The 13,848-nt window shown below is 30.6% G+C and overlaps 1 protein-coding gene across 1 annotated transcript in view; it reads left to right on the top strand.

Moving 5' to 3' along the window:
* The window catches only part of LOTGIDRAFT_154132 (hypothetical protein), a gene marked incomplete at both ends in the record, with an annotated part of 29,610 nt that overhangs the window by 15,293 nt on the left and 469 nt on the right, over window positions 1-13,848 (top strand). The window contains 33 exons of the mRNA XM_009061851.1: window positions 153-293; window positions 562-759; window positions 987-1,044; window positions 1,221-1,330; window positions 1,599-1,697; window positions 2,119-2,156; window positions 2,467-2,625; window positions 2,823-3,006; window positions 3,343-3,425; window positions 3,662-3,767; window positions 4,046-4,147; window positions 4,264-4,341; window positions 4,580-4,795; window positions 5,003-5,159; window positions 5,426-5,628; window positions 5,777-5,925; window positions 6,183-6,242; window positions 6,480-6,626; window positions 6,788-6,871; window positions 7,105-7,159; window positions 7,329-7,448; window positions 7,659-7,776; window positions 8,094-8,200; window positions 8,382-8,535; window positions 8,711-8,802; window positions 9,660-9,872; window positions 10,181-10,316; window positions 10,697-10,944; window positions 11,274-11,507; window positions 11,858-11,980; window positions 12,152-12,211; window positions 12,424-13,150; window positions 13,385-13,496. Of these exons, the coding sequence (XP_009060099.1) occupies window positions 153-293; window positions 562-759; window positions 987-1,044; window positions 1,221-1,330; window positions 1,599-1,697; window positions 2,119-2,156; window positions 2,467-2,625; window positions 2,823-3,006; window positions 3,343-3,425; window positions 3,662-3,767; window positions 4,046-4,147; window positions 4,264-4,341; window positions 4,580-4,795; window positions 5,003-5,159; window positions 5,426-5,628; window positions 5,777-5,925; window positions 6,183-6,242; window positions 6,480-6,626; window positions 6,788-6,871; window positions 7,105-7,159; window positions 7,329-7,448; window positions 7,659-7,776; window positions 8,094-8,200; window positions 8,382-8,535; window positions 8,711-8,802; window positions 9,660-9,872; window positions 10,181-10,316; window positions 10,697-10,944; window positions 11,274-11,507; window positions 11,858-11,980; window positions 12,152-12,211; window positions 12,424-13,150; window positions 13,385-13,496 (4,871 nt within the window). The remainder of the gene's footprint in view (window positions 1-152; window positions 294-561; window positions 760-986; window positions 1,045-1,220; window positions 1,331-1,598; window positions 1,698-2,118; window positions 2,157-2,466; window positions 2,626-2,822; window positions 3,007-3,342; window positions 3,426-3,661; window positions 3,768-4,045; window positions 4,148-4,263; window positions 4,342-4,579; window positions 4,796-5,002; window positions 5,160-5,425; window positions 5,629-5,776; window positions 5,926-6,182; window positions 6,243-6,479; window positions 6,627-6,787; window positions 6,872-7,104; window positions 7,160-7,328; window positions 7,449-7,658; window positions 7,777-8,093; window positions 8,201-8,381; window positions 8,536-8,710; window positions 8,803-9,659; window positions 9,873-10,180; window positions 10,317-10,696; window positions 10,945-11,273; window positions 11,508-11,857; window positions 11,981-12,151; window positions 12,212-12,423; window positions 13,151-13,384; window positions 13,497-13,848) is intronic.

Genomic DNA, 13,848 nt, shown 5'->3' with positions numbered 1-13,848 from the left:
TTGGCTTCAAGATCAAAAGAATTGTCCAAAATAATTGTCTTATTTATGTTTTAAAAATCATCAAGTAGAAATATGGCGAGAATCATACATTATGACATCATTTGTTTTATATACTAAAGGATCAGACTTGCACAAACTATTTTTCTTTTCAGCTCAGTCTAGATGCTGTATGGACTGTTATATTTGGTGTACCAGCTAGTAAACCAGTCTCACTATTAGCTAAAGAGAAAGTTGAACTATGTTCAGAAGCTGCTATAGTTATATTAGCTATGATTAGAAATGCTGTGAATGAGGTAAGGTGATAAAACTAGTTTTAGATGTCTTGAAATATTGGCAACTGGATATCATTAATCTTGAAATAACATGGCAAAACTGAAGGTCCAGGGCTCAATCCTGGCATAGATCGAGCTAATCCTGAATCCTGGTTGCTGACATGAAAAAAGCATTTAGTCAGATGGGACAATAATCTTGGGCATCCTGGTGGTTAAGAGTTAATTTGTCTCAATTTGATGATAATGATTAAAAAATGTTTTAATTAAAATGTACAAATTTATATTACAGGAAATTGATGATAATGATAAAAGTAAAGACTATCCATTGATATTACTACAGTTTTTATTATTTCTCTATCATAATCAGACTGATTTTCTCAATCTATGTACCACACCTGACTTTATCATGGCATTATCAGCTACATTATTTAGTTATCCTACTCCAGAAATAGATAGTGATGTAACTACACCAACTGAAGAGTTTAAGGTAAATACTCATTTCATTTCTCTATATATAACTATTTCACATAAAATAATTTGTCATGGGCATTGCACTAAAATAATTAAAAAGAAAAGGCTTGACTTTAAGTTTCAGTCCTTTTAATCTATCTATTTTAGACAAGCCCTATGGTTTCATTCCTATTATAAGATTCATAAATATAAGAAGGTGCTCCATTAACCACCATTATTTTCTATGCCTTATTTTTCTTCCAGCCATTTCCAGACAGTGAGCCTATTGTTTTATTGAAACAACCCAGTAAAACATCTGATAGTAAGTATATATCTACAAGTTTAAATTGTGTAAGAATACAGTTTAGAGTGTATTGCTATTGATGTATCAAATCTTGCATCAATTCAACAGACACTCGGTGTTAGTTGTTTGTTAGGATTAAAACTTTTTATTGACACCTTTAAATTAAAATATCAATCGTTTTATTTTAATAATAGGTATATTGAATGGACATCCAGCAAGAAGATTTATTATAGATTTTCTAAGAACTATAGTTATTGATAGTTTTTCTACTAAGTCAACTACTGTGATAGATCTTATGTTAGATGTAAGTTAACAGTCATCTTTATATGGATATGAAATTAATAATTCTATGTTACACTCAGACAGTTAAATCAATGACATTTAATACTTCTGTGTATTTGAAACACTTCTGGCTTTTATTAGCACCATTTTGATTTGGCTTCATAATCTGTAATATTTTTTTCCAGAATTACAGAAACCTCAGAATGAAAATACAATGTGACCTTGATTCACATACACAGACCAAAATCTGTTTTTATCTCCTCTAAATGAATGATGTTTTATAATTTTAGGGTTATCCAGAACATGCAAGTCGAGCTCAGCAGAAACAGTTTCAAACAGAAATGTTAAATATACTGATGGAACATCTATTAGCTGCTGATGTTTACTTGGTGATCAGGCTGCATTACCTATCATAGGAAACAGTTACTCCAATATGGCTAATAATGTGTTTTATTTTGCCAGTAGAGTTGTTGATAAACTGTGGCAGGGTATGATTACTTCAAACTTTTAGTCTGAATCTTAATTGTGTCTGCAAGACATTGAATATTATGGTATGATTTGTGTCATTAGACATTACACCATTGATGACAGTGTTTCAAATTGAAAAGAACAAGGGAAGTTGATGAATTGTTGTTGGAGATCTTCCTTACAAGCTGATACTGATCAATTTCAGCTATGCACTTTTCAGATTAATAATCCATGTGTAAATCCTATAATTGTTACCTTCTTAAGTTCAAACTCTTGTCACTTTCAGTTCTTGATGAACAACTATATTCATTAATGCTAACTGAGACATATTGTCTTTTGTAGGAGTATTTACAAGAGAGGCTAAAGAAGTGTTCGATTTTGTCAGTAAATTGATTTCTCAAAGTAAACGCAAATGTAAGTATTTATAAATTTCACTTTATGTGGATTGATTTATCCCCCTGAACTACAATACTGTTACTTAAACATTAGGGGTTCTTTTCAACACATTTGTACTTGTAAACACTTTAAAAGGAACAGTTGTTGACATACTGCAGCAATGTAAATCCCAAATTTGAATTTTTTGAATTTCTGTACTTGAATTGATCTGGTTTTTGTATTTTCAGCATCAGGAGTGTCATTAGATCCTATTTACAAATGTTTGAATAGAACTATCCTATTTCAATTGTCTAGACCAATAGACAGTGTGTCTAGTCAAACTGGTGTCTTAGATTCATTACATAAACTGACAAATAACAGGAATCTTGTGTTTGGACCTGGAAACTATGATCAAGAATTTGTTGGATGTTTAACATACTGTTTATTACAACTAACAGAGGATCCTGAATCTAGGTAACTTCATTATTGTATTTCCTGGCTATAAGTTTATAGAATGAATGATCAGTTAACCACCATTTATTCCCATTAAACTGAAAACTTGTCTGTCCTTTCCCAATGGTTTGATACTTTTTCCATGCCAGCCACATCCAGACTATGACAATCTTCAAATTAGCTGATAAATAAAAAATGTCCTATTTTTGTTATTTTAGTGGAGCTAACTTAAGTGAAAGTAAAGCTAGAACAACAACATGGCATGTTGAGCCTGATAGTAATGATAATGTAGATAATACAACCACTAGTATTGAACCTAATTCAGTTTTGTCAGAGGGCATGCAGTTAGTAGCTAATGCTGCTAGACGAGTATGGGATGAATTGTACATCTTTAAAAAACCAGTAAGTTGAAAATTACATGTATTAAATTTCATGTAGAACCCTATTCCCTTGAATGAGTAACAGGTGCTTCTTTGACAGTCCATTGAACTAGGGAAAAAGGGCCTATGAAAATGTGTCTCTATCATTTATTTCCATCCAAGATCGATCTAAGAGGTTCATTGAACTTATTATGCCATGGGCTAAGTCAACAGTCCCTCGTCTATATTTCCTATCTCTTTCTTTAAGTTTGTCAGCTTGTAATTTGGGTATGTCAGTTTTCTCTGTGCTATCTAAACAAATTGTAGTACAAAATGTTATATTTTTGGAGTTTAAGTTTTTAATGGTATGATTTTGTAGGCTTTAGAAGAACTGTTTCGTATCACATTTAATAATAATACCAATAATAAACCTATATCTACACCAGACTTAAACTCAGTTAGGTAAGTTAATCAATATATATTGGTGGGATCTTTTAATTTTAATTAGACATTTTAGTCAAGCCGTGTCTCATTTTGTTATTGTGATGATGTCATGTGCATGTGGATTTAATATGATTAAATGAAATACTTTAGTTTTTTTCATTTTAGTTACACCATGCTATTATTTTGGTCTAATAATTTAGTAAAATAAAATCACTGTGGAAATATAGGGGATTGTTTATTTTATTTTGTTTTAGATTAATGATACAGGAGTCAGCTTCTAGAATTTGGGTGACTTATGCTGAAAGTGAGAGAAAATCACCTTTTACAAATACAGATAAATTACAAACACAAATACAATCAGTAAGTTTCACATTACATTATTAATGGAACAGATCAGACAATAATAAATTAAAGAAAAATGAAAAGTGTTAAAATAACAATTTTGGTTCCAAAGACTATATCTTCTGACTGATCTGCTCAAAATTAATTATTCACAATTGTGCACAATTAACAAAGAAAAATAATGAAAAAAATGACAAGCAAATGATGTAGCATGATTTTTAAGCAGTGTCCATTGATTAGATTAATTGATAGTGAAAAATTAAGATGAAAACTGATACATTTTTATCTGTTTTTAGAAATTACAGAAAGTAGGTAGTGGTGTCTTGAGGTTAGCTAGTAGAAGAACTAAACGTGAAATACCCACCAAAATATCACCAGCTTGTAATGTTCATGTTAACGTAAGTTCAATTTTTTTCTTTCTTTTATTTCTTTTTTCAATATTTTCTTAGTAAGATCAATTGTTAAACATTACTGTACATATGAGTATCACCAATTGATTTATATTCTATTTCAGTACTATCATGGATGGGTCAATAGTCATATAACATTAGTAAAAGATGTTATAAATTTTCAACATAAACAGTTTCAACAGGTATATAATAGTTTTAATTTCAAGTTTGGTCACAATATGTTCTGGACTATGAATTTATTTAAAGAACTTCAACCTCCCTTTCAAATTACCTACCACTTTAATTGATATTTTGCATGTCTTCATAAGCTGTGCCAAGTAGCAACTTGTATTGTACATCATATTAACATCTATAGAAGACATAGTTCATTCTTAATTATTCCATACCATGTACATTGTAGTTATGTATTGTATTTTGTAGAGTCAATTACATTTAGAAAGATATTTAGTAGAAGAATGGTTAACAATGGAGAATGAATTATTACGTGTGCGTGGATTATGGGGACCCCAGTATGGATGTAGATTAGATAAATATACACTAGATATGACAGAAGGACCTAGTAGAATGAGAAAGAAAATGATATTAGATGATATGTTTTATGTACATTATCCATATAGACCTGATTTAGAGGATAGTGTGAGTATTCTCAGGATATTCTTTATTACTTAAATATCAACCTGTATAAGTTCAATAATGGAAAATGACAAGACCTGAGGTAAAGTAAATGGCAGTTTTGATAAAACTGATAAGGAAGTTTTAATTGAGAATCTTACTTAGATTAATGAGGTGCTGATTGGAGAATATTTTAGTATTTATAACAAAGGAATGTGTTTATATTTGTAGCCATTAAGATATAAAGTAGCTATTAGTTTTGATAGTAAGGAATATAGTGAACAATACAGACCGTGTGGTATACTAGCGGTAAATAAATTACCTATAATACGTAATGATAATGTTGATATATTATCAGCTGATACATCTACACAGAACTCACCAGAAGGTAATTTCCTTCTTATCTTCCTAGGCGTAAATCACAGGCGCTCTTACCTTTTGAAATGCTATACTGAAATATAATAAGACCAAGGTACGAAGCCATCACCATATCAAATTGACCCAGTTTTGCTGTAAGAATGATTGAGTCTCAGATGTAAATGATGCTTACTTTCTTCTGGTTAATAGAAGACAATTTCTATTTCTCACATCCATTCTTTAATCTGATTCCAAAATGCTTCCTCCTTTTTGAATCAAATCAGTTTCTCTTTACAGTTGATATCAGTAAAATGTCCAAGTTGATATCAAATAAATCTGGAATTGATGATGATGGTCAAGATACAGATTGTAATAATACAGAGGAAGACAAAACAGATGGTCAACTAGACAGAGAAGGTGAAGGTCAACATGAGGAGCAGACGACTTATAACAAGGGAGATAATCAGGCTATACTTAGATTACTAGGAGAAGGTGAAAAGGTAAGAACTTCATACATATTGTCATTGTCTACTCCATTGAATCCTTTGGTAAAATAATGAAAATATCACTAAGAAAATGCCCAAATTGTATAATATCTGAATCTCATATCTTTATTAAATTATAATGAAAAACGATTTTTGTTTCTAGATCAGTCATATGTTTCGATGTGCCAGAATACAAGGGTTAGATACTGCTGAAGGGTTATTATTATTTGGTAAAGATCATTATTATGTTGTTGATGGGTTTACTCTGTTAAAAACTCGAGAAATTAGAGATATTGAAAGTCTTCCACCAGGGTAAATGATTTTCATTGCATTTTTTATATCATTTTGTTCTATTCATTGCAAATTCAATTAGCGTTAATCAGTTTAAAAATGGCTATGATTGCCATGATTTTACAGAAAATATTACAGTTTTTAAATTTTCTCTTCTTTTTTACCTCAGTCTTTTGGGTCTTCAGTGTATCATATCCTCCATTTTGAATTATGAACAATGTGACTTTTTCAAACCGCAACAATATAACATACTTATACAATTCAATGTTCTATTTTAGATATCATGAACCTATAATACCTAAATCATCTATGAGTAGTGGTGGTGCTTTAAAACGAATGTAAGTTTACTGGATGTTACTCCAAAGAAATAACTTCATAATTTATCCTGAAATTTAGATTAATGTAGTTGAAATTAAGCTTTTACATGTTACATATATGTGTATCATTTATAGGTTTAGTAAGTTCTCATATGTATTATATGTATATTTGTATAATTTAGGTTAAATAAGTTCTCTGATGTATATTTGTATAATGTAGGTTTAGTAAGTTCTCTTATGTATATTTGTATAATGTAGGTTTAGTAAATTCTCTTATGATGAAGTATGTGAAGTACATAAAAGAAGATATTTATTACAACCAATAGCTATAGAAGTATTCTCTACTGATGGTAGAAACTATCTACTAGCTCTACCAAGAAAAACTAGAAACAAAGTCTTTGCCAAGTAAGTGTTTTACAGTCAACTTGTGATCTTGCGCTTGGAAAAGTTCATTAAAATCATAGAAAATTTGATTTAAACCTTTTATATCTGCATAAGATGTGATAAACACCTAACACTTGAGAAATTTAACCTGTAAAACCATTATAATTTTTTTTTCTATTTAGATTTCAATCTATGGGTACAGCAATAACTGATAATGCTCAACAATCAGTGTCAGGACAGAGACAGAATGTTAAAGTAGAATCTGGGTAAGATAAATTATTTTATTTTGAATAGTATTTATTTAACCTCTTTTTATAAACTCATCATATTTTTGGAAATTTGAATTGGTACCAGGCAATGTTTAAGTATATTTGACCTTGGAATATAAAGCCATTTATTGTATATTTTTCTTAATATATATATTTCTAATTATTGCTTTATGTTTGTTGAACTTAATCTCTTCTCCTTTCTGTTTACCATGATATGATCTCTATTTCAGTGGGGGTATTATTAGTAGTTTAATTGGTGAAAAATCAGTCACTCAGAGATGGGAGGTAGGGTATTTATACTTTTATACTATTTTCTACATTTTCTACAAATAGGATAATGACTCAATTTTCACATATCCATTTATGTTCTTTTATGATAGTTTTATAAAAGTTTTTTTCGAATGAGGTTATGCATTTGTTCGTTATTCACATATTTATGTTGTTTTATTTTTAGAGGGGAGAAATAAATAACTTCCAATATTTGATGCATTTAAATACACTAGCTGGTCGATGCTATAATGATTTAATGCAATATCCAGTCTTTCCTTGGATTCTAGCAGACTATGATTCACAGGTATATGTTTCTTATTAAAAGTAGTTAAAATATGATATTTTAGAGCTATGTCTAACATGGAAGTAATTACATGCCGAAATCCATTTATAAATAAACTCTTGGTTTGATATGTTGATTTAACATTGTTTTTCTTTGATTATCTTACAAAGTGAAAAAATACTGTACTATTCTTTATGTAAATGTATGTTCTGTATGTTATATTTTTGACAGGAGTTAGATTTAAGTAATCCATCTACCTTTCGAGATTTATCTAAACCAATGGGAGCACAGACACCAGAAAGATTAAAACAATTTGAGAAACGGTATAATGAATGGGATGACCCTCAAGGTAATATTTACATTATCTTCAGAAGTTTTTTTTTGTCCATCATATTACATTACACTTGAAAATTGAATAGACTTTAAAATGATTTCCTTGAAATATTATGAAATTATGTTTTATGTCCTTATTTTTTGCATCTGATAATAAATTAATGACTAATAATCATGGGCAATGTCATGCAGTGTACATTCAGGGAAATTTTACAAGGACAACCACATTAGTTATCTCTTACTAGATGTCGAGGGATCTTTAATGAGCTCAGCCTGTGGTACAGTGGATCATTTCTCTTGTGTAAGTGTAAATAGTGTAATTTTTCTTTGTAGGAGAAACTCCACCATACCATTATGGTACACATTATTCATCAGCTATGATAGTAGCATCTTATCTAGTCAGAATGGAACCATTTACTCAACATTTCTTAAAATTACAAGTAAGTTATCTCTATTCTTAAGTATATAGATAGATCACAGGTATCAGTATCTAACTATCTCTATTCAAAGAGTGCTAAATATTCATGATTTATAAATAAAAATAATTTCCATCAATGCTAATGTTATAAACCACAAAATCCAAAAAATGAAAAATTTATTTTGTTTTTTGTTTATATTCAGGGAGGACATTTTGATCTAGCAGATAGAATGTTTCATAGTATTCGTGAAAACTGGTTTTCTGCATCAAAACATAATATGGCTGACGTTAAAGAACTGATTCCGGAATTTTTCTATTTACCAGATTTTTTACTCAATGCCAATAACTTTGATTTAGGTATGTAGTTTGTGAAATTCTTTTTAAACTATCAGATATCATAACAATGTTCTGCATAGTAAAAGTATGAACTTTGTGTTAGCTTTTGAATCTATTTTTTTTTTTAAAATATTGTAGTCAATTATATTCTATTTAATTCAGCATTCAAGTTGTGTGCTATTTTAATATATTGTAGGATGTAAACAAAGTGGTGTAGCATTATCTGATGTTGTATTACCACCATGGGCTAAATCAGATCCTAAAGAATTTATCAGAATACATAGAGAGGTAATTTTTATGCGCATATTTTATGTTTTGCGTGGTCTAAAATTTATTTCCTTCAATTTTGTATGGTGTTTGAGCTTATATGTATAGGATTAGAAAATTTGGAAACTTATGAATTAAGGCTTATGTCCTGCCTTATTTCTCCAATTACACATACACACGCCGGTATATCACACTTACACATACCGGTATATCGCACATACACACCGGTATATCACACATACACATACTTGTATATCGCACATACACATACCGGTATATCTCACTTACACATACTGGTATATCACACATACCGCTATATCACACATACACAATACACATACTGGTATATCACACATACACATACCGGTATATCACACATACACAATACACATACTGGTATATCACACATACACATACCGTTATATCGCACATACACACACCAGTATATTACACATACTGGTATATTGCACATACACATACTGGTATATTGCACATACACATACTGGTATATCTCACTTACACATACTGGTATATCACACATACCGGTATATCACACTTACACATACCGGTATATCACATATACACATACCAGTATATCACACATACACATACCGGTATATCACACATACACAATACTCATACTGGTATATCACACATACACATACCGGTATATCGCATATACACACACCAGTATATCACACATACACATACTGGTATATCGCACATACACATAATGGTATATCTCACTTACACATACTGGTATATCACACATACACATACCGGTATATCGCACATACACATACAGATATATCACAATGTCTTTAGTGGGGAAAACAATGCAGAGATTGCTAATTAGTTTCATTTCTGATTATTTGTAGGCATTAGAATGTGACTATGTCAGTTCACATCTACATCATTGGATAGATTTAATATTTGGTTATAAACAGAGTGGTCAACCAGCAGTAGAAGCTGTCAATGTGTTCCATCATCTATTCTATGAGGGCAATGTAGACATCTATTCTATTGATGATCCTCTCAAGAAATCAGCTACTATTGGTTTTATTAATAACTTTGGTCAAATAGCTAAACAGGTAAGGTAATAACTATCTGTTTAAAATGAACCATACTATACTAATAATGTTAGATGTGTGTTTCGAAATCTCATTGAAATTTATGCAATTACAACGGAATATGATACTAGAGAAGTGGTATTGCAAAAATGTGTGAAATCATGAACACTGTTTTTTCTTTCATTTTTTAAAATAATGCGTCAGTTAATATCAGTAATTGATTATAATCAAGCAATGTAATCTTGGTGCTTGAAAAAATTTCTAAATACCAAAATATGTATGAAATATTATCCTAAAAATGAAGTTATATTTTTATTTATTATTTCCAGTTATTTAAACGACCCCATCCGCAGAAGAAATTAAATATAAGATATTTAGATCCTATTAGTGGTATGTCAGTAACAACAGATAGATTATTTTTCCATAACGTTGATAATCTTAAACCTTCCATGCAACCCGTTAAAGGTAAGGTATGATATGATGCTATATAAAGTCATGCTGTTAGACACTTTTACACTAGCCATCTACAATGTGCACAGAGACCAACATATCTTTATATAATGTAAATAGGAAGAGAAAAAGATTTTTTAAATATTCCAAACGAAATCAGTCTGGTTAAGTTACCTTAACTTTACGGCTAGAAACATACAACCAGATTTAACCAGGATAAAAACTTCTCAGGCACTCAAAATTGTTTCTACCAGCTTGGCAAAACCGTTTTGGGAATCATCTTTTGTTATCCATGCCCGTTTGAATGAGTAAGGCACACCAACCAAGACTTGGATCCCTGACTATTATTTATTTGGAAGTTTGGCAGATTTTAAAGATCTCAATATAATTTTCAGAATTGAAGAGTGCTGTAGGACAAATTATACACAATGAAAAGAGTGTATTAGCTGTTGAACAAAATAAAGTTTTAATAGCACCAACGTATGGTAGATATTTAGCCTGGGGTTTCTCTGATCTCAGTGTTAGAATTGGTAATTATGAGTCAGAGAAAGCTTCAGCTATATTTGAATGTTTAGACAATGGAGTTATATTATGTGCAGCATGTCCTAATACTAAAGTTTTTATTACTGGGGGAACAAGTTGTGTAAGTATTTAGTATATCATTTATTATTGTTATGTTTAAATGATTTTCATTTCACATCTGTATTCCTGGTTCTTGTTCAAAACAAATACATTTGTAATAGGGCACTGTGTCCCTTACCCATATCTAGATGTGATGATAAAAAAGGTTAATTTGTTTACAGAGTAATATGTTTGTTGATTGATTTTCAATTGACACCATCAAGCAACTTTTAATCCCACTCATGTCATGATGGAATGGAAAATGAATGTTTATATTACAATCCATCTGAGATTCCTCTGTCAAGTACTTTATCAATCCAATCATTTATCTGTTTTCATAATTTTATGTAGGTTGTTAATGTATGGGAACATATACCTAAAGAAAGAAAAGTTGTATTAAAACAACCATTATATGGTCATACTGAACCTGTTACATGTTTAGCTGCGTCACAAGCCTACCATATAATAGTTAGTGGATCACGTGATAGAACTTGTGTTATATGGGATATGAGTAGATTATTATTTGTTACACAGTTACGTCGTCATATAGCTCCAGTAGCAGCTGTTTGTATAAATGAGTTAACAGTAAGTTTCATATTAATTAAAACCTATAAAATTTATTATTATAGATATGTCGACACCAACAGGGGGTCTCAAGTCGCTTATTGATTAATAGAATTTCATTGAACCTGCAAACTTATTTACATCTATCCCTACATAGAAGTTTATATCTATTCTCTATGTATCTATTCTTGTGCAATTCTTTATTTGTATATACCTCCATTTTCGTTTAACTCCGAAGTCTTTATCCTGGCCTGAAGAAGCATTGTATATTTGCAAAATATTTGCCTCATTATTTTAAGTGAAAGCAGAAGAGAGATTTTATCCATGTATTTATCCTTATGTACATTTTTACACCTATGTTCTATTTATAGGGAGATATAGCAACATGTGCAGGAACATATTTACATTTATGGAGTATAAATGGTGAAGAAATAGCCTGTGTTAATACTTCTACTGGTAGAAATCAACAGATACTTTGTGTTGCTTTCTCTCAGGTATGACTTAATGTTAGTTAGTACAAGAAAAATTGTATGCATGTACTCCTAAAGATTTAAAACTCAAGGTATACATTATGTGAGCCATTTACACAGTGTTCCCATAATAGGTATGTTATAAATATAAAGCCTTCTTTTCTTAAAATGATAATCTGTAAAATTATATTTTAGTTAAAAGAATGGGATAGTCAGAATGTTATTATGACAGGTAGTAGTGATGGTGTTGTTAGGGTAAGTATTATAATGTCATGTTTTTATGTATGTACTATATCTGGTATGCTGGTCCTTCTGCAACAACAGGCTGCTGTTTCTCAAAAGATTTTTATACCAGAAACATAGGCTACAGTATGGCTGAACATTAATTGACAATAAGGGTCAATATGACATCTTTACAAATGCTTCAATCTGTCAAATTCTTAAACATTTTAATATTATTTTGGTAGATGTGGAGTATAGAGTATGTACAAGTACCAGATGAGACTAAAACTAAATTAAAAGAAGATAATACAGACAGTACTAATAAAGATAATAGTAAATCAGTTAGAAACACTAGTATAAGTCCTCCAGTCAATGTACCAAAAATCTCACGGAGAGAATCGTGTGATAGTTATAGTGAATTACGCTCAGCTACTGATATGTTGCGTGATTTTAAGGATCCTGACTTTCTGGTAGCAAAAGGTTGTGAATTAGGTTCATCAGCTGAGAGTGAGAGTCATCTGGTTCAGAAAATGAAAGATAAGGATTGTGAATCTAGTCGTGATAGAATGAGTAATGATTTTAGCATGTTAGAAAGATTAGAATCTAATATGAGTACAACTAGTAGTACCAGTGATATATATAAAACAGATGATGGTACTAGTACTAATGGTGATCTAGAAGAGTATGCACCTGTTGAACCAAATAATGAGTCATTAGCTGCTTTGGGTGAAGATGCTTTGGACAAGAGTTTTGGTTCACAGCCAAGTCAATCTGAACCGTGTTTAGTGAGTGCCGTGGGTGATAATAATGAAGTTCGTAGTAAAAGTCATGGTGATCTAAAATCAGGCGGTGATTCTGAAACTGACTCTATAAAATCTAGTAGTTCTGGTTATGTTGTTATTAATGATAGTGACATACAACAAGTTAAATTTACTGAAAGACCTAAACCTACCAAAAATACATTGAGAGATGGTAAATACCTATTCAGATTTGTATCTTTCATGAAAAAAAATGTTTCTCTAAAGTTTATCTAGCATTTTCCAGAGCTTCAGAAGTCCTCTTTTGTTTGTTCCGCGACAATCCAAAATACCTCCATACATACCTTTTTGCTTTGTTTAAAAGAAAGTTAAATATTATCAAGCATTAAGCTTATAATTCCCAGTATTATGATTTCACTTTCAAATTAATATTGACTCAATATTGTAGGATTTAAGTGGTTAAGACAGATAGTATTTCGTAGTAAATTAACAATGCATACAGCTATAGAAAGAAAAGATAATAAAGAACCTGCTGCAGTAACTGCTCTAGCTGTCTCTAGGTAATTATTAGATGTTTGTTATCCTGTTCTATATTTATTACAGAGATCATTAAACAGTATTTGTGGGTGATGCTAGATGGTTGATTATTATTGTCTATCTATTACAGAGATCATAAAACAGTATTTGTGGGTGATGCTAGATGGTTGATTATTATTGTCTATCTATTACAGAGATCATAAAACAGTATTTGTGGGTGATGCTAGATGGTTGATTATTATTGTCTATCTATTACAGAGATCATAAAACAGTATTTGTGGGTGATGCTAGATGGTTGATTATTATTGTATATCTATTACAGAGATCATAAAACAGTATTTGTGGGTGATGCTAGATGGTTGATTATTATTGTAT

The sequence above is a fragment of the Lottia gigantea genome (genome assembly GCF_000327385.1).
Source record: "Lottia gigantea unplaced genomic scaffold LOTGIsca_5, whole genome shotgun sequence".
NCBI classification, from domain to species: domain Eukaryota; kingdom Metazoa; phylum Mollusca; class Gastropoda; family Lottiidae; genus Lottia; species Lottia gigantea.
Note: the sequence above shows the minus strand (reverse complement) of the source record. Positions and strands in the feature narration are given on the sequence as shown.